This window comes from Anabrus simplex, chromosome X, assembly GCF_040414725.1.
Source record: "Anabrus simplex isolate iqAnaSimp1 chromosome X, ASM4041472v1, whole genome shotgun sequence".
Taxonomy (NCBI): domain Eukaryota; kingdom Metazoa; phylum Arthropoda; class Insecta; order Orthoptera; family Tettigoniidae; genus Anabrus; species Anabrus simplex.
The window spans coordinates 134,501,405-134,528,971 of record NC_090279.1 but is presented as its reverse complement, the minus strand read 5'-3'; the positions used below and the strand labels follow the sequence as shown (position 1 = coordinate 134,528,971).

At 36.9% G+C, this 27,567-nt stretch overlaps 1 protein-coding gene across 1 annotated transcript in view; it reads left to right on the top strand.

Moving 5' to 3' along the window:
• Positions 1 to 25,802, top strand: part of LOC137503355 (uncharacterized) — a 47,811-nt gene extending 22,009 nt beyond the window's left edge. The window contains exon 4 of the mRNA XM_068230912.1: positions 25,617 to 25,802. Within this exon, the coding sequence (XP_068087013.1) occupies positions 25,617 to 25,802 (186 nt within the window). The remainder of the gene's footprint in view (positions 1 to 25,616) is intronic.
• Positions 25,803 to 27,567: the final 1,765 nt, after the last annotated feature.

The following is a 27,567-nucleotide window of genomic DNA, read 5'->3' as shown; positions in this document are numbered from 1 at the left end:
GGAGCGCTGATGTCAGGTATACAGCCCCTCTATGTTATTCTAGCTCGTTGATTATTACTAAGAGCAGAAGGAAGGAAAAAGGGAAACAAAAAATGCACAACATCTTTTATTTTTTTATTACAATCTATTCCTTACAATACATTAGTTTCTTTAATCCAAGAATTATGAGAATCCTCATACCCTAACCATTTTACAAGCACTTTATTTCCTTTCCTTCGAAGTACGCGTTCTACTAGGTAGATGTCTGGATGTTTAGTCTTTTGCAATTCTTCTGTGTAGAAAGCACCAGCTATTAGATGTTGTTGACAATCTTTTAAGAGGTATGTTACAGGGTTAGTAGGTTGCACCTTATAAATAGTGAAGAGCTCAGTAGTCCAGTTAGGTGTATACCCTTTTTCAAATTGATGTTTTTGCTTGCTGATGCGAACAATATCACCTACTTGAAATTTTCTCTTTCTAGTATCTACTGTTTTAATTGCGTTATACACTGTTGCAAGCAGTCGATTGTCTTTTACATCACAAGGTTTCATTTTAATAGTACGGTGATAGGTGTGATTATAATCATGGATAAGCTTTTGTAACCTATGTATCCATGAATGAGTTCCTTGTTTAGTAAATATTCTCCACATACGTTCACGAAGTGTTCGGTTGAAACGTTCTACAACACAAGCTTTCATATTGCTGTACGTTGAGTAATGATTAATGTTGTGTGATGTGGTCCATCGTTTGAACTCAGCATTGTAGAACTCTTTTCCTCTGTCTGTTTGAATATGTTTAGGAAATCGTTTGCTCTTATTGTATACCTTACGCAGCACTGCAGCAACTTCTTTTCCACTCTTTTTAAAGGTTGTGCCCAAGCATATTTAGAATAAACATCTATAATGGTTAGCATATACTTAAAACCATTATTTTCTCGAGAATATGGTATCATTTCTACTAAATCCATTTGGTGTAGATCATCTAATCCTTTAGTAATAACCCTCCGCCGCATGTAACATCTGCGAGCGGGGCGGTGTAACTCTCTAGCAATATTAGCTCTGATGTCAACACTCATTCTGATGTGGTGTAAAACGAAGACTGGTTATTTATGCAATAATTCGAGCTTCTCGAAGTTCTTCAATAATAGATAAAATTTCGTTTTCGTGTGCAGTATGACCTGCAGATTTAGAAGCCATTAACAGCTGTAGACGTTGTACAAGCTCATTAGGATCATCCCAGTGTACATAGTCAACAATAGGTTGTTGATGATTATATTTCCACCTCAAACCCATGCCTGTTCGCTTTCTTTTTCTACATGGCGAACTTTCTGTAGAGAAGAGTGGTTTAATAATGTTTGTATATTTATACCCTCGATTAGACATTAACTGTTTACCCGATCGATGCTGAACTCTGTGCGCGTTTGTAGATTCTAATATTTTTACATAATTTGAAAGATCTCTCTTTGTGTATATACTATTATTGGGGAAGGATTTAAAAATTAATTCATAAAGACCTCGTGTGCCTTTATAGCTTTTGTTATTTATGACTATGTCGTTACCGTGGAAACGTATTTCTGAATCACCAAGAAACCATCTAGCTTCTTCTTTTCGTACCCCATAAACTCGATCTAATACTTTGCGTACACTGTGTGGTTGTGTAAATTAATCCAAGTAAGAAGAAGCAATATTCCCTATTATTGGCTTCTGTGCTTTAAAAAGGAATGGAACTTCTGCATAGGGTTGTTCTAGAAGAGTTCTTTCTTCGTTTCCTTTTGTTTCTTCTGTTTCTTTTGTTTCTTCTGTTTCTTCTTGTTTGATAGGGGGTGCTGAAGGAGAGTTGAATGAATTAGATTTTTCTGAGACGGTAGCCAGTAGAGATTTTAAGGGTTTGGATATAGGACTAAATGTTTTTTCAAGTTGATTTTCTTGTAAAAGCTCTCCTGATTTAAGCGCATCATATTTATATTTTACATTTTTAATAGCTTGCGCAAGATATTGATTGTCATATATGTCTTTCTTTATGTCAGATTGTACTTGTTTTCTCGAACGGATGCTGTTTTTCAAACGGGTGTTCGTTGAACGGGTGCTGTTTTTCGAACGGGTGTTCGTCGAACGGGTGCTGTTTTTCAAACGGGTGTTTGTCGAACGGGTGCTGTTTTTCAAACGGGAGTTCTTCGAAGGGCTCCTGTTTTTCAAACGAGTGTTCTTCGGACAAGTATTCGTTGAACAATTCATGTTTTTTCAAAGAAGTTCTGTAGATCTTTAGCTGTTGTTCTGTATCTATGAGCAGACAAACCCATAATGGTATTGTAATACGTTTTTCAACGCTTTTTATTCTATCATAGAGAAATCCAGGTTCGTTGTGTAGTCAAACACAATATGTAAAGGTAAAGTAGTCGTTGAATGCTTACCATCGTCTCCAACCAATTTAAATTGCAGTTTGTCTTTTGCGTGAACAGTAATTATAGTTCCTTCTCCGATTGTTATAACATTTTCATTATGTTTACACTGAATCTTGTTAGCTGCAGGAACAATAGACAATACTTCAAGTGTTCCCGAGTGTGGTAACGTGTATGTAAGATGTCCATTATTGAGACGATAAAAGGGACTGTCGTACATTGATGGTATGCTTGTTATTTGTAGAAGGAAATGAACAAGCAGCTTATTTTTTAAAGCCTGTAGTATAGATAGAACGCGTTCATTTACAATGCTTAATATATTATCTTTTGTTTCAACGATGGATTTTTGGATCCATTCGATGTTCTTTTCGTTTAACAAATTAAGCGTTTTAGTCATGCTAGCTTTGAGTGTAGCGATGTCTTGCTTATAGGTAACCTCTATGTTATCGGTGTGCTGTTTGTTGTACGCATAATCTTCCAGGTGGTGCAGAGTGACAACATCTTGAGCTTCTTTGGGGTTTGAAACACCAGATAGTCGTTTGTCATTTATATCAATAGTCTCTTCGTTAATATGAAAATGAGCAAAGTGATTGTTAACGTTATTTTTAAGTTCGTTGATATCATAGATTACTACATCAGTTATGAAATTTTTAAGATTAGCTATGTCTTGCTTATGGTAGACCTTTATTTTATCAATATCTTGTTTGCCGCATGCATAATTTTCTAGATGCTGTAAAGTGACGACATCTTGAGCTTCTTTGGGGTTTGAAACATCAGATAAACGTTTGCCTTTTATGTTGATAGTATCTTCGTTTATATCAAAGTGCTCAACGTGATTGGTAACGTTATTTTTAAGTTCATCAAGATTATTGACTACTACATCAGTTATGTGAGTTTGAAGATTAGCGATGTCTTGCTTATAATTAGTCTCTATATTATCGGTGTGCTGTTTGTTGTACACATAATCTTCTAGGTGCTGCAAAGTGACAACATCTTGAGCTTCTTTAGTGTTTGAAGCCCCAGATAGTCGTTTGTCTTTTATGTTAATGGTTTCTTCGTTTATATCAAACTGAGCAACATGATTGCAAACGTTATTTTTGAGTTCATTGATATCTTTGACCACCACATCTGATATACGGGTTTTAAGATCAGCAATATCTTGCTTATAGGCAATTTCTATGTTATCAGTATGTTGTTTGCTGCATGCATAACTTTCTAGATGCTGCAAAGTCACCACATCTTGAGCTTCTTTGGGGTTTGAAACCCCGGATAGACGTTTGCCTTTTATGTTGATAGTATCTTCTTTTATATCAAAGTGAGCAACATGATTGGTAACGTTATTGTTAAGTTTATTGATATCATCGGTTACTACATCAGTTATATGAGGGAGATCAGTGATGTCTTGCTTATAGTTAGCCTCTATGCTATCGGTATGCTGTTTGTTGTATGCATAATTTTTTAAGTGGTGTAGAGTAACAGCATCTTGATCATTTTCAGGGTCTGAAACATCAGATAGGCGTTTACCTTTTATGTTAATGGTTTCTTCTTTTATATCAAAGTGAGCAACGTTCTGTTTAAGTTCATTAATATCATTTTGATGGTTGGCTATCACACAGTCTGTGTATTGTTTGTTATATGCATAATTCTCAAGATGATGCAACGTAACAACATCTTGAGAATCAATTGGATTAGAAGCTTTAGATATGCGTTTATTGTGTATATTGAGGTTATCAGTGTTTACTTCTATAATGTTATTTTGCTTATTTAAGTTTGATTTGAGTTCGTTTACAGCTTGGTTTATGCTTTCTACAACAGCATTAACATCTTCCTGACTAGATGCATACAGTTCCAAATATTGTTTATTTACCGCATCAAGAGGTTTTCTCGGATCTTCTAAACCGGTTAGTCTTCTTTTCTTAACATCTATATCACTCTCTGTTTGAATATCAAAAATATCAGCGTAAGTGTCAATCTTACGTTTCAATTCATTAAGTTCTTTTACAACTGATTCGTCTAAATACTCTTTAGAATGTGTATAATTATGAAGATGTTCCAAGGTCACTGCATTAAAAGCTGCGTTTTGATTTACTATTCCGGTAACTGTAGTGGATCCTAATTGCAAACTTCCCACTCCAGAATTGTTAACAATTGTTTTCTAGAATTCGTTAAGAGAATCTACAACACATTTTTTATTACATGCATCATTTTCAAGTAGAGGGTCGGCTACACAACGTAGTCGCTTATTATTTAATGAATAATCTCCATCTTCAGTGCGGTATATGTTATTGGCTACAGCTTCAAACAAAATACCATCCACATAAGCCTTAGTTGGTATATCATCTTCCAGTACTGGGTAAGATACAGCAACCTTAACATTTCCACATACCTCCATGATGTTTACACTCACTACTCAGTAGATCAAATGAATATGATCCATATTATATTCGCAGTATTTATACCTTCCGTGTATCGAAATACGTATCGAATCCATTACGATACCGTCCGTTATGTAATTCACTATCTTTATCGATAACAAGGAAACTGTATCGATTTTCATTCCAACACTGAGCGCAGAGTTCTTTGAACTCATCGAAGCTCATATCCGTATTAACATGATCATCGTACACATGCTTTAGGTTTCCAACATCTTGTCGAAATAATATAATAAAATTTGCGTTATCTCGAAGTAAATGTTTGGGTAGACAGGTGTAAGTTTGACATAGATAAAACACGTCAACACCAAAATGTCTAGCCATACTGAAATATGTTTTCATAATACTTTGTTTATCGCACGCTACATCATCGAAAATAATCACAGAGTGAGGTTTTGTTTCTTCAGGACGTATAACATCTTCGTTTTCAGAATAGCTGTAATAGGAGATACTTGGAATGGAAGCCAGCACCTTTTCTAAGCGAGCATATTTACTTTGCTGTAACGATTTCGAATAGACGTAGACGTTGGCGAAACGCAAACCATTTGGGTGTTCCAACAGATTAATCATAAGATTAGTTTTTCCACAATTCGATGGACCACATATGATACAACGCAAAGAGTTTGGAAGGAGAACACTGTGGCGTCGCACAGCATTTTGTTCTCCTCCTCCATCACCGTCTTCTATTACACGAACAGGTAGAGAGATGGTTTGTTTTACCGTTTTAACCATAGCGGACTGAATTATATGCATCACCTGCATGCTTATATATATATGCTTACCTTGAGGTGAAAGCTTTCACACGATGTTTGTCACTCGAACGAGTAACAACAACGTTACTAGTACAAGAAAGAAGAGGAAGAAAAATAAGAAGAAGAAGAAGAAGACTTGTTGTGGACGTGGGTTATTGAATAAAATTATAAACAAAGGTATTGACCACCTCCCATTTGAAGCACACATTCCAGGTTACCAGTATTGTGGACCAGGCACCCGACTCGAAAAACGATTGAAACGTGGTGATCCAGGCATCAATCCTCTAGATAAAGCGTGCAAAGAGCACGATATTGCGTACCAAGAAACTGATGCAAATCATCGACGTGAAGCCGATCGAGTATTAGCTTCTAAGGCTTGGGCTCGAGTCAAGTCACGGGACGCAAGCGTACGGGAAAGGCTTGCGGCGTTAGCCGTAGCTGGAATTATGAAAGGCAAGGTAAAGCTAGGAGCTGGAAAACAAAGAAGACAAAAAAGGAAAAACCATTTATTATTAGCTATTCAGAAAGCTCGCTCTGCGCTCGCACGTCTAGGACCAGGTGTCGGCATCAAGCAGGCAGCTTCCGCAGCACTCAGAGCTGCACGCAAAGCTGTAGGAAACAACAACAAGAACAACAACAGTGTAGGAAAAAGAAGAAGAGTTATCCCATTACCACAAAAAGTTGGGGGGGATTATTCCACTTATTCCACTATTCGCAGGCCTGTCAGCCTTAGGAAGCCTAGCGGGAGGAGCGGCAGGTGTAGTGAACGCTATAAACAAAGCCAAAAAGCAAGAGAGCAACTGTCCGAGATGCAACGTCACAACCATGTCATGGAAGCAGTAGCCTTACGGGGCGGAAAAGGCCTCTATTTAGCTCCTTACAAAAAAGGATCGGGTCTATACCTCTGAAACTGCCATACAAACCGCTCTCTAACATTGAATTACATCAGTATGCCTTACAGTTAGGAATTCCTTATTTTCGTGGTGTTTACATGAGAGACACGTTGCCTAAGTACGCACACAAAAACGAGAGTTGTATTGTAAATCTAGAACCCTCTTCCCTTTCAGGTTCACACTGGGTAGCAATATATAAAAGAGGGAAGCATGCACACTATTTTGACAGTTTTGGTGATTTGAGACCACCTTGTGAAGTATCACGCTATTTGCGTGGTTGTAACCGTATTCTATATAACTACGAACGTTACCAATCTTTTGATAGCGTTATTTGTGGACATTTATGTCTACAGTTTCTACTAACTATAAATACTGCTGATAAGTGTTGACAACACATCATTCATCATGAAGAGTAGAAAGGAGTCGGTGTACACGTTGACTGGAAATGGGTCGGAATTGAGCATGGAACTATCTCCAGCGCTTGTTTTAGATGACTATTCGTACGAAGTAGGCATGAAGAGTTTGTATACCTCATACACGATTCCTAACATAACTAAAAATAATAATCTTCTGAGAATTAGGTATGTAGGTAAACATAAAGATATCAATCATGATATAAAGATACCACCAGGAATGTATGAAATTCAGGATCTTATAGATGTTTTAAATAGAAAGTTTGCACGAATAGGAGATACTCCTGATCAAACACATGAATACGAAAAGAATGGTACAAACAGACCCAACAGTAATTTTACTTTAACCTTTGACAAACATACTTTAAAATCAAAACTTTACAGCAAGTATACAATCGATTTCACCGTTGACGATTCTTTGGCACCTATTCTTGGTTTCGGGCGAACTATTTTGAAACCAAACACAACTAATATCTCACCTTCCCCTATCTGCATTTCGAACATTAACGTTATCCGTGTAGAGTGCAATATTGCAAGCGGTGCATTTTTAAACGGAAAACGTACACATTCCATTTACGATTTTTATCCTAACGTTGCTCCAGGGTATAAAATAGTTGAGCAACCCTTACCTATCATTTATTATCCTATTGCCTTACAAAGTGTAAACAACATCACTGTGACTCTCAAAGATCAAACTGAAAATAAGGTTGATTTTCTTGACGAAAACCTTTCGGTTACGCTTCATATACGACCTATCGAATGAACACATGGGAATCGTCTATAGAAATACAAGCGATAGAAGTGGTAGTGGAGAACATAAAGCTTCGAACCACATCTATCTAAAGCCATTGACATTAAGCAACAAACGATATCTGGAATCTTTAGGATACAAAGTTCTTTACCCTTATAAAGATATAAAACTAAACAGACACACCTCGTTCTCACCTACAGTCAGCTAAGCCTTTAGAGAGTAAACAACATATTCACCATGTCTCAAGCGCCAAAAGAAGAAAAACTGTTTTTCAATCATTCTACTTCGGGTACTGCAGGATACAATGATGAAATACGAATCCCCTATTACGCGAGCAAGGATTCTATCTCTTGTAATCCTCACGTTATAAGTACAGTTACAGGCGGAATCTTAAAGTTATTACAAACGGATACACGTACACCCAATATGTACAACAGTTACAAACGAAGGTTTTAAGTTTTAGTGCTATCAGCCCTTATAAAGGTAAAACACACTCTGTGTTTTGCTCATAGTGAACTAAACTTTTGTATGGTAAACAACACCTCCACCATGTTTCGTACGCTAAACATAGAAGAAAAACCTGTTTTCAATCGTTCTATTACTGCTGTTAAGGAGCGAACCTATCGCCCTTACGCAGGTACAACATTCGGCTACAATGATGAAATACGAATCCCAGCACGCAAGCAAGAATACCATCTGTTGTCTTCAAAAAGTTATCTTCACGTTATAGGTAAAGTTACAAACGGAGCAGGAGCTATATCCACTACTTCTACCCTAGATAGCAATTTCGGTGCTTTTCTCTTCAGCGAATGTCGATATGAACTTAATGGTACAGAAATCGATCGAACAAGGAATTTGGGAATAGCAAGTACTATGAAGACTTTTGCATCAACGAAATCTACAACCAATCTCCAAAATACTGGTTGGTTCCCTGTCAGTCCAGGTTATGCCCTAGCTGACCGTACAACAGGTTACTTTCACATCGTTATGCCTCTTTCTAATATTTTAGGTTTTGCTGAAGATTATCAAAAGTGTATCACAGGTTGCTCCCACGAACTAGTATTAATTAGAAGTAGCAACGATAATTGCACCCTCACATCTACAGAAGATAATGATAACTCTAATATAATTATTGAGGATATTTACTGGAAGGTGCCTTCACTCTCTCTCTCCCACCAAGAACAAGCACGCATGCTTAACATTGTAGAAAGAAATGAGAACTTGCAAATCGCATTTCGATCGTGGGAATTGTATGAACTTCCTTCTCTGCCTGCAACCAAACGAATGAATTGGACAATAAAAGCATCTTCACAACTAGAAAAACCACGTTTTATTATCTTTGGATTTCAAACTAACAGAAAGAAAAAAACCACTAACGCTTGTGTGTTTGATCATTGTAATATTTCTAAACTAAAAGTCTTTCTCAATGAGGAATATTATCCAAATGAAGACATACGTGTTAAAATAAGTGCTGGAGACTTTTCCGAACTGTATGATATGTATACAAAATTTCGAGCTGCTTATTAGTCATTAGAGGAAAATTAAATCGTTGGACCTATGCTTGATAGACTAGAGTTTAAAACATTGGCACCTTTGATTATTATCGATTGTTCTCACCAAAATGACTCTATTCGCTCATCTCCAGTCGACATTCGTGTAGAATTTGAAACCGACGCCGACATTCCTGCGAATACATCTCTTTACGCACTTCTTCATGACCGAATTGTGGCTTATAAACCACTTAGCGGAGAAGTTACCATAAAACAGATGTAGACTTGAGAAGAAACACTCACCATGCTTGCATACTTCTCTGTTATTATGGAACATACTATACTAGAACTTAAAAATAGGTATGACTGAACAATAGCGTGGTGTCGTCATAAATCAATGCTTCCTTCACCGCGCTCGTGTCGCCATCTATAAAGTGTTTATTGATGGAGTTACTATAAAAGAGATGTGGGCTAAGAGGAAACCTTCACTCCATGTGCGTGTACTTCTCTTTCATCATGGAACAGTCTCCACTAGTTCTCATCGATCTGAAACCTTTGGATAATGGGCGAGTTGAATGTGCTTTCTGTGAATACACCAAGGATGCTGACTTTAGTTGTGCAGCTTTAATTAAATTCGACAAACAAGATAAGTTTATAAAAAATTTAAAAGACTTACAAAACAAATGTTTCGTTGTGGTGAACGGATTGGGTGAAGAGTTTAAAACTGTTTTTCTAAACCTGTTGCTGATTTGTCAATGTACGGATGTTCGAAAGCAGCCTTGACAGCAGAAGAAACCAGTGATGATGAATACTTTCCTTGTGAACTACATCAAGAAGAAAAACAGAAATGTGCGTTATGGCATAATAAACACATGCATGATTGGCTCTCTAAAGAGAGTAATGTTATGCGTATGGTGAGTGCTTCTATAAACAAATATCGTCATAGTGGACTTAAATCATTCAACACTCTGGACTGGTGTTATATGCCTGATGAGATTCTGATTTCGCTTGCTGATCATCAACTTCCTTTTCTTTGGAACATACTGCCAGATGAATTCAAGGAAAAACATCCTGAATATGAATATTGTTATGAACATTACTTCAACAACGATCCAAACGCTACTACTCAAATAGATGGTACTCCCAGTATGAAGAAGGACTGTCGTATGTGTAAACAAAAAAAGGTGAAGGAGATGTATTATAATAGTCCTTGCTGTTCAAAGGAATAAATAATAAAAAAGATAGTGTAATTATGTTTATATACACATTTTTTGTATATGTGTCTTGATTAAATAAATATCATATAACCTCTTTTGTTTATTATTTATTTCACCATCTTCCTTATTGTTAAAATAAAAACAAGCAATATATATAAATTTATTATTTTTTATTTTTACAAACTAGCTCTTTTACATTTAATTACATATATAATCACTTCATTTATACTTTAATAACAATCAAATAGGTACACAAATAATTTATTAGTTCCTGTACATACATTTTAATTAGTACATGAAACATCATACTTCTTATACTTCTTTACTATCACCATCAATGCGGTAATGACCCCACGCTAAAGTTGAAATACCATCTCATTGGATGTATCCTTTATCATCATCTGGTGTTAAAACTACTTTGTTTTGACACACAGTAAACACATGATGAAGATTTGATTGTATAGAATACTGATTTTTCATCATATGCTTATTTTCTCTGAAACACTCCTCATAATCATCTATTGTCAAATTCGCTGTAGATTTTACACCTTTGGCTTTTGTTACAGTTTTCTTTTCTGTTTTTATAGCATACATTTTTGCTCTAAGTCCAATAAATTTACAAAACAACACACCTGACAATTCATCCTTCATGTAGCCTATTTCACGTCTATTCATTCTAGGAATTCTGTAAGGATTATCCTCTGAATAGTCTCCTGTATCAAACCATTCAGCAATATCTTCCTTTATATCTGCGTAAACATCCTTAGTTTTTATATGATAAATAAGGCTATCTGTATCAGTATACACTAATGTAAGGTCCCCCTCCTTTGGATACTTTTGCTTCATGTACGCATAATAAAAATCAACTACCTTTGTTTTAGATAAGTCTAATATCGTCATTCCTACAAACATTGGTTTATCGCTCTTGACTATCACCCTTTCCATTTCAATAGCTGCACACGATTCATCAAAAATGACTCGTTTCTTAAAGGTAGGTTGCGCTATTAAACGCCCAGCACCAAAAGGTCCATCCCAACGTGTTGTCAATTTAACATCCCTACACTTTCTCACATTCATTAGTGTGCGACCAAAAACGGAATTATTCATTAACTTGAAAAAGTTTTTATCAAGATCGTTTGTGCTTTGCTTACGTTTTTCTGTATTCAATTCAATGTAAGGTTTCATCCAAGGAGCTTGATTAAATTGTAGTATTCTGTAAATTTTTAAACATTGTTTCAAGTTTCGATAATGCAACAGATACCGATGTTTATTATGTAGTGTTGTCATAAGTTTAGGAGGAGCCTTTTGTGCAGGAGATTTCCTAATTTCAGGACAAAGTGGAAAATCGTTATGCCAATCATGTATTTCTTTACGGTATAATAAATCCACTTCTAAAATATAACCTATTTCAGATTCATCATCTACATTTAGCACATCAAATTCATCTACATTTTCTACCCAAGAAAAAATGCCTACTGGGAGATACTGCATCATAGCCCACCCATATAGGTTATTTACATCCAAGTACAGTAAATAAGAGTCAGGTATTTCTGGGTTGTAATCGCTCATGTATTTATTGTTAGCTTCAACATACCTATGAGCACAATATACTACTCCTCCTCGAATACCTCTTTCTACAAATTGCATCATATCCACATCGGTGATGAGTTCTATGTGAACTTTTGCTGTCTTTAGAAGCGAACTCCAAGCTAAACCAGGAGCAGTAAAATAATGAGCAGGATCCAACCCATAAGTCTCTCTGCACACCTTTCTAAAGTTTTCAAAAATATCTGCTAAAAGTAGCTTATCAGTTTTCAAATACAAATCTGAATAGTCACCCAAAGTAACACAATTAAAAGTTTTCCGTACACGTTGTGCTCGTTCATATTCTATCTCAGAAATAGAACTACCAGTAAGCAAACTACCAAACATATCTTTTGGTGGTAAACTTCTTTCATCTAATACGCTTATTTCCTTTACATATTCGTAAGGAAAAACACCTTTTTGACACATCAATTCGAAATGAACAGCATCTGGAAAATATTTCCGCGTGATATGTTTAGCATCATTGTTCATGTACAAAGCATATTTCTCTAATGAACTGCCTAAGAAGTTGAATGAATCAAGAAATCGTAATTGCAACGATCTGAAAGCTTTACTATCAACAACAGGAACAACTTTAGTAAACGACTTATAGCGTTCTGTATTAGTAGGTATTAATGTTACCCTTCCTGGATTAAATACCTCACTCGCATTATCATCATTCTCCTCTACCTCTACAATCTTCTCACACCATTGTTTGATAATAAAATGACTATCGTATCCACTCAAATTATGAAAAAAGACTGGTATGTAATTCGGTAAGGTGTACTGTAGATTACAACACTGGTGACTAGCACCACGAAATTTTCCAGTTAAGTGGTCATGATCTTTAACATCTGTTGCGACAAATTTTTTTTCGCAAATATGACAAGTAGTTGCTCCTAAATATTCTTCTTCCTGATCTCTATTAAGTTCCTCTATCGGAACTACTTGAGCATAATAATGTGCTATATCTTGAACAATACTAGATAATTCTCTAACAAACCATTCGCAACAATCGTCTCCGCGATATAAATTAAATCTACTGTATGTTTCATTGTAAGAACAATGCAAATAGTAAGCGATACTGTGCGCTCTGTGATAATTCAAGGGAGCTGTATAGGAAGTTTCATTGCTTGGCATAGCCGTGTCAATCGGGTTCAAAACGCATTCGATGTCAGCATAAATAGTAAAAGGAACTATTTCTTTATATTTATAATGAATGAACTTGATTATTTTTTCATGCTCTTTCGGCATTTCTAACTTTACAGGATTAAATTGACTGCACGTAACCATGTGGTTATCTAGTCTGGGTTGTGTACCAAAGTATGATAAACAGCGTTCACACACATAGATCTTATGATTATGTTTGTTAACTGTTGAAGACACTAACTGAGATAGAGATTTGATCCACGAAAAATGGTATACAACGTTATCTTGTTCCGTTTGGAGCAGCAATAGGTTTACATGCTTCCTTGCAGAACCCTCTAATTTCTTTATAATGTAAATAGGTACAGTTGTAAACGGTTGATTGCTATCTTGTCCTGCATACATCCACTTTCCATTTTCATACATTACTCCATACACATTCACTGATATATCGTTTTGGTTTTCAAATTTAGACAACTTTTGCATTTCCATAGGAAATGAAATTCCTTCTAAGTTTAAAACACTTCTATAGTGTGGATATGATGATCGACGCTCGGTATGCGTTCTTGCTGGGTTAAGAGCAGCTACAATTGACCATGCAAAACAGTCATCATCGTTGCATTGTACATTAACAACAGCTTTCTTATCCCGTATGGCTTTAGGTAATTTCAAATGGTGACCCGCATGAAATCCTACATATGAATTTATGTTTATTCGCAGTTCCAACAGCGACTTAAAAGCCCACCCAGAATCTCTCTCTGGATAGCGACTCAGTTTGGTTAAGGTCTCTTGCACAACATTTTCTTCATACCAGTCTCGTAAATCTGTTGCAATAGTAATAATATGATTTTTGGTGTTGGTGTGAAGTTTAGTTGTCTGATCCGAACTAGGCAATATGTGTTCAGATATCAATGATGTGTTTACTTTAAGCGCACTACTTTCTAACGCTTTTTGCACATACTTTTTAAACCATATGTAACACGTTTCCAAAAACAATTTAGGATCCTTCAACTCACAACTATTTCTAATTGACCCTGTAAACATACGCATCCTGTAACTAGTTTCTAGTAATGTCCAAGCCATACAACATTTTTCTACTCTTACAGTTACTTTGCTTAAACTATTGTTTTGTATACAATTCTTTAGACTGTCAACTAGATTTACCCAATATGTATTCAATTCATTTGTATTTTCAATTAACGTGGGTTCATAGATTGAAAGATGAGTTGATGGAATAACGTCTACAGACACATTCAACCCTCTGTCCAAACCACATTGTTCTAACATACTCTCTACGGAGGTGAATGTGTCACTTAAAAATTCTTCAAATTTATGATTGTTTGTTACATTATCCAAAGAAAAGGAAAGTTCTTCTGACAACCTCAAACGTTTTGGTTCCATCATTGTTTACCTAATTTCTCTATTTTTAATAAAAAACAGCAATAACAGTTATGTACTTCCGCATGAATCCACCATTGCGGAAGGAATGTATAATGCTACTAGAACAAGGAATTAGTTTCAAATCACACTTGTTCTCAAGACTTCATAACAAATGCTAATGATATACCTTACTGTACATATCAATAAACATTAATACATTTGACATAATTTCTTTACTTTAAATAGACAGTAATGACAGTTGCTGTACACAGTATGTACATCCGTATTGTAGTTCAATAACTGTTTTTGAATCCACGAATACGGGGAATGTATAACGTCACAAGAACAGTGAATTAGTTCGGAATCACACTCATCTTGAAGACTGCATAACAAATGCTGTTGATATATCTTACTGTACATATCAGTAAACACTATCACATTCGATTCAAACCTTAGAGTTTTGTAGTTATAACCAGAAAATATTAAAAAATGAGCATTTTTATCCAACCCTGGAGTCTGTAATATCACACGTAACGCACACTCATCAACATTTTTCCTGTGCTCTTGATAGTATTCTTTCGAAGAATCTGATGTGTATACAGTAAACGTTAAGGGTGTAATATTGTTTAACCAACAGTCTTCTTCTTCTTCTTCTTCTTCTGCCTTACAACCCTCAAGACATGAAGAAACTATAACTAACTGTTCGATTCCTTCTCTCTGTCTTACACTTATATGCTTATATTCCATATTTTAGGCACACATATAAACAAAAAACAGCTTAGGCACACATATAAACACAGCTAAAAACTATGGTAGATAAAACATAGGTAGGGAAGATTCTAGCGCCTTCTCCTCCTCAGCAGACAACCCTTCCCCCTATACATGCATGAACAATGTTAGAATATTAAAGCAAACATTTTAAACTTTCTATTTAACAAAATCTACCTCGTTACGTGAATTTATTTTGCCTTTATATATGAGCTTCAATCCCCTTTGATTTAATTCCTCCACGTCGTTATCGGTTAGTTTTTGGTACTGAGCTGGTAAAAATACTGATGTTGCCACCTCTTCGTCACCAGATTTTTCTAAAATATCTGCAACAATTCGCCTCCCGTACCGAGTTTTAACAGCTCGGTACGAGAGTACATTGTGAACTTCATTGACCGCTAATTGATCTAGCGGTCTATACTCGCTTCCTCTTGATTTGGATAAAGTAGAAAGTTTCTTCAACAAGTCCATTACTTGATGGCAAACAGTTAAATCACACTCTGAAACCAAAAAAAAGAAATCCTAATATTATCCTCTCTATTCAATCAAGTTATAACTTATTACATTGCGTTACAAAGAAACAGAGAGAAAAAACTTACCAAAAGATTAGGTGTGAATCAAATCTCTGGTCAATCCCGAACAGCGCGAGCAGCAATCAAGGATATATGTAATAGATCACTGATGTACACAAGCAAGGTTGCAGAACCAGCGAATACGTTTCCACAAACGAATGCTGGCTCTATATATACTAAGCTCATCGCAGCAGGAGAGCGCACGTGCAAACCAACTCAGCGGGAGGGCGCACGTGCATGCATGTTTAAAAATAGGAGATAAAGGATGCTGGCTCAGCGGGAGAGCGCACGTGCAAACCAACTCAGTGGGAGAGCGCACCTGCCACACACACACACACACACAAAACGAGGCTGACTCAGCTGGGGGAGCGAGGGGGGGAACGAGGCTGACTCAGCGGGGGAGCGAGGGGGGAACGATGCTGACTCAGCGGGAGGGGAGCGCGCACCTGCCACACACACACACACACACACACACACACACACACACAGCTGCACAAAGGGGGAAACGTAACCCCTCCGCCAAGGGGGTGGAGGCCATACCCCGCCCCCACCACCCTGCACGCGCGCGCGCGCACACGCACGCTCACTTCCCCCACAGAGACAGACCAACACACCCACCCTCCCCCCAGCACTACCCACCCCCACCAATCAGAGCAAAGCCCCGCCCCCACCCACCCACCAATCAGAGCACAGGCCACGCCCCCACCCCCACCCCCAACCAATCAGAACACAGACCACGCCCCCCGCCCACCCCCCACCCCACCCCCACCCCACCCCCACCCCAAAGTGGATCAGAACCGGCGTCACACCACTACTGAAGTATTAAAAGTGTATTATTTTGATACATTGATGCCTTGTTGAATTAGTAAATTTTTTTGTAGAAATCCTATGTGTGGTGTGAAAACTGCATTTTCATTATAAAGTGTTGTGTAGAACTTTAAGGTGAAACTATCTATAGACTTGTACAGTGCTTATGCAGTGTCGTTCTACATTGTTAACAGTTAACTTCTCTGAGATGCCCAGCTATCTTTTAGCTGTTAATGTTATTACTATAATTGGTTTTACAGTAAAATAATGATAATCATTACATTTACTATTTCTTAATTGATATTTCACCCATATGTCATTGAAATGTGTTTGATCCAACCCAGTCTCCTCATTTCGGTGATGAATTGACCCGTGAGTATTTCTCTATGCCCAGATACCTTTGATCCATGATTCCCGTTAACAATATATACCCTGAAATTTACTAGTATTTTCGTACACTTCTCTGAGTATTAGCTTCCAAATATTCCATGCGATAATTCTGGACGTCGGTTTATCTTCACATAAATTTGTACTTTGTTTCTTAATATGGATAGATCTGTGTTGATGTAGGACAGTCAAAGTTCATAGAACTATTGGGATAAACCTTTTTCTTGATTGTTGTCTCTTTTCCTTTGTCCCTCAGTGAGAGTCTTTCCTTGTTGTATCGTGTGGTACCGAATGTTCTCATTGTCAAGAAATGTTAGTTGAAGTGAGTTGTTTTACTCTAACTGAAGTTCTGTTAGGTTCAACCTGCGTTAACTTGATCACCTCAAGAATCATGTTTTTGGCTGTTCTTCTGAGCAGGGACCTTTCATGGGGTTACTTCGGAATGTGTTGCAAGAATATAAGCATAAATTTGGAAGCATTGTCTATCGTAATTCAATGCCGATAAGCTTGATAAGTCTCTTAAAGAGATTCTTGGTGGAGGGCATACAGATAAGCTGCGAAGAAGTAAGGGCTACCTCGATCCTAGATCCGAAGAGCATACGTAGGCAGCCCATCTTGACTTCAAGGGAAGAAAGCATGCTCTGCATCCAATTATTGGGATTTTACTTTACTCTTTACTTTTCCAAAGTAACCCCATGTTTCGTAAAATTTTGGACGTGTATATGAAAACTTATGTCCAAATGTGCGTGTAAATCTGGGGAACTGTAAAAGCTGAATTTCTAAAATAAAAACTTACTTTTTAACATACTGTTTGAAATTATATATTAAGATACTCTCACAATAAGTATTGGAAGAGAAGGAATTCAACCAATTGCTTCCTTGTTGTAATGAATAACTGGCCATGTAGCTCTTGGCCTGTATTTATAAGATGCTGGGCTCGAACCCACTGTCGACAGCCCTGAAGTGCATGTTTCACATTTTCACAGGAAACAAATGGTGCTACTGTACCTTAATTAAGGCCACAGTTGCTTCCTTCCCACACCTAGCCATTTTTTACCTCATCATCGCCATACGACCTATCTGTGTCGATGTGAAAGAGAAATGGTAGAAACCACCAAACAAACAATATGCCGTAGGTTGTGTTCAATTAACTTTCATTAATAAGGCTTAAATTTATGATTATAACTGGCCACTGTTCTTTGACTGATAATTACATTCAAACTTTTCACCTTTTTGTCTCTTTGATAAATCAAGGAAACTAAATTTTATGTACATAGTCAATGAATATTTACATTCTCATAAGTTCCATAGATTCATACTTTAGGTATATTTGTTGCTTCAGTTGAACTATTGTAGTTAGAATACATCTATGTGTGGCTTAGAATTATTGTAGAATAGTTATTTTATTAGTAAATATCATTCTTCTTAGAAGTGAAGCTTCCACGGTGTGAAGAATTATTTAATTTATTTTCCGGGTTGAACCGTGTTGTACTTGTACGCATATCACGTACAGTTTGCCGACGTTTCGAATACATTGCAGTATTCTTTGTCAAAGCGACTGAAATACCCCTACTCGATCCGAGGTAATCAGTCTCCCAGGCAGAAATTACACTACTTGAGTGGCCTTGATCTTGGCCTTTTATATCTTTTATATCCAAGATCAAGGCCACTCTAGTAGTGTAATTTCTGCCTGGGAGACTGATTACCTCGGATCGAGTAGGGGTATTTCAGTCGCCTTGACAAAGAATACTGCAATGTATTCGAAACGTCGGCAAACTGTACGTGATATGCGTACAAGTACAACACGGTTCAACCCGGAAAATAAATTAAATAAATATCATTCTTGCTTTATTATTATTATTTTCATTCTATTGTTCCTGTTAACCTGTTGCAATTTGGATAATGTAAGTCCGGTTTAGAATTGAAGAGTAGCTATGTTAATTAGATTTTAAGTTGGTCGCTTTGGAAAGGCCAGAACTCTCATGACATCAAAGATGTCTGTGAACTTATCTGCCAGGTTACATCCAGCAGGAATGGTGTTGATTTCATTGCGTGCGCAAGCGTGCAAGATTGAGTTGCTGAGGTTCAGCGCTGTTCAGACAGTCTTATGTCAATTACACTCGACGTTGCATCCTCTCGAACTTGTGTTTTCTCTGTCACAATCTGGCTGTGATGACGTGGATAAGGAACAGCATTGGCAGGAGCTACGAGATCATGTTGCAGAGTATCCTTAAGATGAGTTCCACTTCTCTGTGATGATCTTAATGCGCATGATGGTCACTAACAATTTTTATAGCTGTCATGGTGGTAATACCTTCGGTATCTGATATGATGTCTGAACTCACATTTGAGGTTTCTCTTGTGGTGACTGCAAATAGACCTTATCGTTGTTCAGCACCTCCGACTAAGAAAGGATGTGAATGTCATATCATCTGACTGTATTCCACCTCTGCATAAAGTAGGCATAGTGGATTTAAGGATCTCTATGCCCCCGAGAACATCAAGTGGTGGAAGCTTAAAGACTAGAAGAAGACCCTAGCAACAACATACATTTTCCTCTTGTTGATCTTAATGCAATTGAAAACATGTGGACACATTCTACAGATCTTTCACTGCAACCGTCACATTAAACTTGGGTACGATATAACCTAGTTCCTGTTGTATTGAATATCAAACGTTCTTATGGATAATTGCAGTCCAAGAAGAGTTGTAGCATAAGACAAAGGCATACTGTATATAAATTGGCTTTCACAAAAGACTCCAGAACACAGGGAAAGAATAGTCTTTGCGGAACCTGTGGCTAAGAAATCTGTCGCTGAATCGAGGCGCACTGACGGTAATGACCCGTGTACGAGGTGTGTGAGAACTGTATTTACAGAAAAATCAGGGATGCTGTTCGTGTAATGTTGAGAATGATGGTGCAGTCAGATTCTCGGGGAACTGTTTCCTTTTGAGGAAATGAAAGTGGCTCTGTTACTTCCGGTCATGCAGTTCAGATTGATGAACTTGCTCTATTTGCTATGTCAGAGAGTCAGCCGCTGTGCGTCAGAAAAGAGAAGGGAGGGGAAGTAAAAATTTTAGACAGAGGTAATTCTCGGTGCGAATGCACAAGTTTCTCGTTCTTTTCGCATAGTCGCTTCCAAACTCCGGTAGGCAGTGTACAGTTTGTTCTACACGAATTGACTACTATGTGATCCCTATAGAAAGAGAAGACATCTTGTAACAAGAATACAGGCAGCTTTCCAAACCGTTCGCCACACACTACACATCCTGGACATAGTCCATAGTCACTCACTACTACGCCATAGTGAACTATACACTAAAGTAGGAGGGGCCTTATTGAACATACACCGTAATCAAACCATTGGGCGTGTTGATTCCTTCATTCAGTATTTCATTGAGTTTACAATATTATGAGGGAAGGAATACACAATCTTCGAGCATGTTAATTAATATAGAATATTACTGCGACAAACAGACGAGAGGAGAAACAATCTGGTGCTTTCCTTGACTAACATGTGTGTCTTAAATACAGTGTGTTCTTTAACTGTGTGTGCAGTTACGGCTATTTAATAAATGGACTGCGGATATTGCCTGTTAGAGACAATCCTTTCGAAGTCGTATGAGGAAGCATTATCTCTGTCTGCATCATACATTCCACAACTCTTCCCTACACTTGTCTTCCGTGAAACACGGCAGCAGCTCGTCAATTTGTATCGCGCACCAGGAAGTAACAATTTAACCTTATTTTCTCAAAAAGAATACCTTCCCCTCCCCAGTCTGATTGAACCAATGTTCTTCACTGAACACGAAGAGCATCCTTGATTTTTTGTCGGTGTAGTTCTGATAATCACTGTACACCACTGAGCTCAAAGGAAGGAGAAAATAACTATTTTCCAGCTGACCAAAATTGACACAAGTATTGAGCACTCTGTGTGCATTAGAGGCAGAGATGACCAGTGATTACTGGACAGAGAGGAAATCCTCAAACACTGGCTACAGCATTTGTAGATATTTCCTGCATTGAAGTACCACATCACCCTATTCCTGATGGTATGTCCCATCTTATGCATCACATCAAAGGAAGTAGACAGTGCCATTAGGAGTATGAAGAACCAAAATGCGCCAGGACCGGATGACTTTCCAACAAACTTCTGCAAGTTATAGCAATTTAAAGAACTCATTATCAACTGGCTGACAAGCTTCTTCAGTGCCAGAGTTGACTTTGGCTCCGTTCCCAGTCATAGGGCTGTAAACATCCTTGTGCCTATTTATAAGCAAAATGGCGATCCAGCAGAATGTGAAAATTATCATCCAAATTGCACCCTATTGTACATGAGAAGATCTTTTAGAGTAACCTTCTTTATTGACTGGGTGAAATCATCGGCATTATAGCCAACCAATGCATCTTCATTAAGGGTGCTGGAAGAACTCATGCAATTTTCACTGCCAGAATGCTAATTGAAAAACAATGCGAGCATCAGCAGGCAGTGTACATTGCCTTCCTTGATATTGGAATTACTTTTGGCCGTGTTACTACGGTTTGTTGCTGAGTACGGTGTTGAAAGTTGACAGATTTAGAAAGGTAAGAAGTAGCAATTACACAACATGGGAATGTGTATACCTCATTAGTCGATCTGCATCGCAGCCGTCACTCGTGAAGCATATGATATGTCACCAATGGTTTGGTCATGTCCTTTTGCAGTACCTGACGCAGTTGACAATTTCACCTAATCCTTTGAAATTACTTTGCAATATGAAACATTGAAAGTAGTATACAAAAATGTCAAACTAGAAATGCTGCTGGAATGGGTAAAATTTCTGGGCATATACGAAAGTCAATTCTTTGAGATATTGATTAGAGTATGTATGAATCAGCTGTACCATATGAATGAATAATTAGTGTAGTAGCACTCTGTGTATAGAGAAAATGGGCTAAACTTAAAGCCACTAATTACACACTAGTCGTCATGACTTGTGTTGCATGCAAGCACTTGGAATGCATTCTTTCTGATTATGTTATACACATTTAAGAAATTACCAACTGGTTCGATAGAATGTAGTTCAGGTTTAGGAAACATTATTCAACTGAAGCTCATCTTATAGATTCCAGCAGGATATAGCAGATATTTTAGATTCACGAGGTGAAATGTATCACGATTTGCTTATCTAAGGATTTTCGTAGGGTAGATCTCGGGAAACTACAGACAAAAATTAGTGCGTTTGGGATAGATAAAATAGTGGCTAAATGGGAGACTATAAAGACGTGGCCAGATTATTAAACATTAAAAATTTGAGAATTGAACAGATAAGATGTTACCAATTTTTAAGTTGATGACATTAGTACTTGGTATGCACCCCCTTAGCTTTCATGAGCGACTTGATTAGACTAGGCATACCCTCAAACAGTATTTTACACTGACTCCTTAAATCGTCATCATGACACCAGATCTGAACGAGCTTCTCAATAAAGCCAATTTTTTTCGTTATATTTGTTTTCCTTGGACTTTTCTTTGCTATCGCCCAAGGATGTTCTATGGCTGGACTGTTTCTACGCTTAGTGGCAAGGAGGCCCATCTTGCATAGAAATAAATTCACTTTGGCCTAACTACTCTTGCACCTGAGCTACCAAACGGGTTCTTAATGCTATATTGTTCACGTCTCATAGTTCCTTCTACAATATAAAATCGTCCACAGCTGTACCAAGAAAACACACTCCAGACCATCACTGAAGTTGGATGCTTCACTCAATCTGGATGGAATGCTTCTCTTTATCTTCTGACATATTGACTTGTCTCTTCTTTGACAGGAAATACCGATTCGTCACTAAAACAAACCGGAAATAAGTTACACAATTAAGCCTAGCATTAAATGCAATAAGCTGTACAGTTTGAAAGAAAAATTTCATACATTTACTGTACTGTACAGTCACATCACTTAGATTGGGTTAAAATGGAATAATGAATGATAATTTAGGAATTACAGTAATTGTCATAATTTGGATGACCAAGAGTCTTGGAACACTGGAACGTCTTTGCAGCCATAGCAGGAGTAATCTTCGCATTTCCTTGAGGTCGTCTTGCTTTCATTTCAGCATTACAGCTCTCGCCTCAGAGTACTGGCTAATACACATGACCCATACTCTTCTAATGTCATACGTAAATCCAAACTAGTAACCTAGCGGTTGTTTACTGACAAATTAATCAGTTTTGCTTCCTCTTTGGGGTTAGTTTCTTCTTTTGCCCACAGTTTCCAACACGTTGTTGACATTTTGTCTTCCTCTTCTCTTCACATTTTAAAATTCTACTTACAGATTTCTGTGATATTTGCAATATAGAAGCTATTTCTTGTTGTGAATGACGTTTCTCAAGAAGTAGCTCTCTGACAATGCCTTTCTTGGCAAAAGGTCCTTTCGGTTCCCCATAACCTCAAAATTTGAGAGTTCTCTAGAACCAGTCTTAAGAAATATCAATTGAACTCGTGAATAGTATCAATAATACATGTAACTTACTGAATGCGCAGTCTTAACGATAGGTCGCATTATTTACTTCCAAGCAGCAACAATATGCAGAAAAAGACAATAAGCAACAGAACATGAGCACTAACAAAAATGACACGAAACCATGTGAATAATGAAATTACATTGTGGTTCTCACTGTAGCCATTGTATGAAAAAAATAAAATAGTGTGGACCAGGATATACGAACTGGTAACTTTGCCACCAAACAAGTTCAAGGATTAGGCTATAAAGGTCGACAGTGTACATACAGGTAGAAATAAGACTTTTACCATTAAAATTTGGCCACGTCTGGTGTATCTCTACAAAATACGACTCAGGACATAAGAGTAGGTGAAGCTTTATTTGATCCTGTAACAGTTATGGGATTGGGTCCCACTGGGCAATATTATGAGACCTATATTTTCTGATACGTAAATAATATGAATAATGAACTGAAATAAGTGATGAGGCACTTTGTAATAAATAGATTTCAGGATTGTGAGTAACGGAAAAAAGACCTTGACAATATTGTAAGATGGACATTGGGCAATGCTATATTTGTAAACATGGTGAAGAGTCAGTTTCTTTGTTTCACAAATAGAAAGAGTCCTCTCGGTTTAATTATTGTGTTGATGGGTGAAAGTTCTTCATGGGGATCTCTGTAAGTACCTAGGTATTCATAATAGGGATATATCTGCATTGTGGTAATCATATAAGCATAATGAAAATAAAATTTACAGATCTCTTAATATGATTATGAGGTTATTTAGGGGTTTAAAGGAGAGGGCATATAAATCTCCATCAAAGCCACAATGAGAGTATGAGACCATCGCCAGTATTACTTGAGTAGAGAACAGGAAATGATCCACAGATATAGCTCCATTTCCTGTGGGTGATTCTAACAAAAGAGTTGTGTTACAGAGATGTTGCAAAGTTTCAGCTGGGGAAACATGGAGAAAGGAGACAAAGGAGACAAACTGTTTCATTAAGCAGTATATTCTGAGATGTCATTGGAGAGATGGCTTGGAATGAAATTAGTTGATGAATACATTTAAGTCATGTTCTTTAAGTGTAGGAAAGCTCACAACATGAAGATAAGTTGGAATTCATGGGGACAACTTTTTGGCAAATATTCACTTACAGGAAGATGATTTAGTGAATGAAATAATATGTTTCATATATTCCCACAATCTTTTTTCTACATAAACAACCAACAGTCCGAATTGCTGTGGTTTGATTGATTCATTGATTGATTCATTCATTGATTGGGACATTGACTGATTTATGTTTTTTGGTCTTAATGTGATGTACAGAGAGGGATTATGGATATTTCTATGCTTATGGGTAATGATTTGGAGATACTGCTTATTATTATTACTATTATTATTTATTTTCCTTAAATTGTACATGTACACATACACAGAAGTGCATCCAACCAGACATGTATGTGTACATATACTCTGCTGAATATTCACAAATATGTAGGTGATTTTAAATTTACACATTTACAATGTTCCTCCTTTTGTATGCTACCTTGTCTACTGCTGTGCAACAGTGTGTTTCTTTTCATGTCCGTATCTATCTTATCAGTTGTCTGAAAAGCAGTGGCAAAAGGGACTCGGGATAAAATGCAGCAGGTCATTATGCAAGTTAGGTTCCAAAAAGGGTAAAATATAAAATAAATAAATGCAGTGTAAATTTTAATCTAATAGAAATTGTATACTATTATTTTAAGTAGCTGCACATGTTGTATACGTGTTGATTATGTTTGTAACACAATATATATTATGAGTAAAATGTTGTAAATTATATACATTTATTAAGGATGAGCTGTATGCTTAATAGAAAAAATAGCATATATTGTGTAATATTGTATTTACAAAATTGCCTTCTCTGTTCTTTTAAAATTTAGTGCTTGATAATAATGTATTTTTGTGTACCATTTGCCAACAAGGTAGACACCTCACTTGCATTAAAATGATTTTGATTTGATTGTTCCTTTCAATTATACAATTTTTAAATGGGAGGTAAATTAATTATACTCTTATTGGGCCACTATGAAATTTATTTTTTCACTGTTTCTTGTTTAGGCCTATATATTTCTTTCCCTTACTTCTTTATTCTACTTTTCTTATTTCTTACTGACAGCCTTCCGAAGGTACTAAGGAGGAAATATTCATAGAAGAACATGCTGATGATCAGCTGTTGCCATACATCAAAGAAGAAACAAAGTACGTACACTACAAATCCTACACAATATGGAATGTATTGAACCTATTCACAGCGGTGTTCAGTAGTGGTTGGTTTATCTCCAAAACTGGCCATTTTCGTTAGTTTAATGCTTTCTTTACAAGGTTACACTTAAACGCAAATATCTTAAAATTCTATTTGTTAAACCTATCTAAAATATTCAGGAACTGTAACATAATATTTAATGTTCCATCATGTAGTTTTATTGAATATATATCTACAAAAAGAATCTCTGTTAAAGCTAGATATTTTTGAAGTGTATTTGTTTACATCACCTTTAAGCAACTATGAAAAATTTGTTCTTTCCTTCACTGTCTCTCCATCACTTGTTCATCATATTCTTATCATCTGAAATGCAATCTGAATCTGTTGCCTCGAAATATTCTGGGTAAGTTTTCGTACGTTCATACCAACAGTGACACACAGAAAAAGCGACATTTGTAGATTAAAAATTAAATCTACAAATTCAAAATTGTTAAGTTTAATGTACATTGTAAACAATATAATTATTTCAAACTAACATAATCAGTTTCATTAATCAATATAATGATGGCTGTGTTCAATAATGTGATAACTCAAAGAATGTCATTTTTAAATTATTTTGCTAGATTCCTTTTTTTATGATCATTTCTGTTCTCTTGTGTGTTAAGTCAGATTCCTCCATTTGTAGACGCCAAAGCAGATAATGTGTTGTAGAAATGAAACATTGAGATCAGTAATGCTACAGCTTCAATATCATAGTGTTCAAATAAAACTTCTGCATTGTTGTATGCGTAAAAATATGTAGTATTGAACTTACGTTCGTTCCAATGTTGTGGTCACACTTGCTGATTCATTTTAGTGCTCATTGTCAGTCAAGTCCTTGTAGTGTGTTGATTGCAAACATACTTACACAATTAGTATAAACTAATAAAATGGACAGCTAAGAGTGGAGTTTAAAATTTGTGCAGGTTGCCTGAAAAATTCAGAATTCTTCAAGTAAGCAAGTTTATTATCTCGTAAAATTAGGTAAATAGGGTTACATTATTGCTTCATATCTGTGGGTTTAACCTCAAAGTGCCCTACACGTGACCCCGGGTGGTGCTAAGAAAGCAATAACTGTGCCTGACGCACCTATCTTTTTAAGGATCTCCCTGCAATGACTAAAGTATTTCATGGAAATAGCTCTTCTCGGAGTTACCAGTCAAGAAAAATTGGACCTTTTATCCGTGTATTCCAGCTTAACGTAGAAAGCATCAGCAGACCAAAATGTGACTACCTATCCAATGTTCTCCTGGATAATAATATACATGTTGTGGCTATACAGGAAACCCATACAGCCAATGAAGAATAGTTTCGGAAAAGGGGCCGCATTAAAGGTTATACAGCTCTTGGTGCAACATATCACAGTGCACATGCTATAGCTACTTATGTTCATGATAATATCCACTGCTCTTTCAAAACGAAGACGAAGACTTCCATTGTGTTGCTGGGCGAGTGGCAGATGTTACTATTTTTAACATTTATAAACCCCCAAACGCACAGTGGCCAGGTAACGTTCTACCTACAGCTCAACACCCTGCAGTTTATACCAGAATTGGGGCAAAAGTCATGGCAATTATTTCTTTCTGGTAGATGTGTGAACGGATCACAAACATACAGTATATGTGTCCTGTGGAAGTTCTGCAGGCATAGTGTGTACAGAACAACAGATGGCTGTGTGATAGCTGGTAGTAGCGCAGCGAGTGCTGTGAAATCAGTCAGTTGGCGAGTGTTATGCGAGATGGAAGTATCCCGTGTTGAGCAGCGCGGTTACATCAAAATAGCCCTTCTCCGAGGGAGAAATGCGATGGAATGTCACAGTGAATTA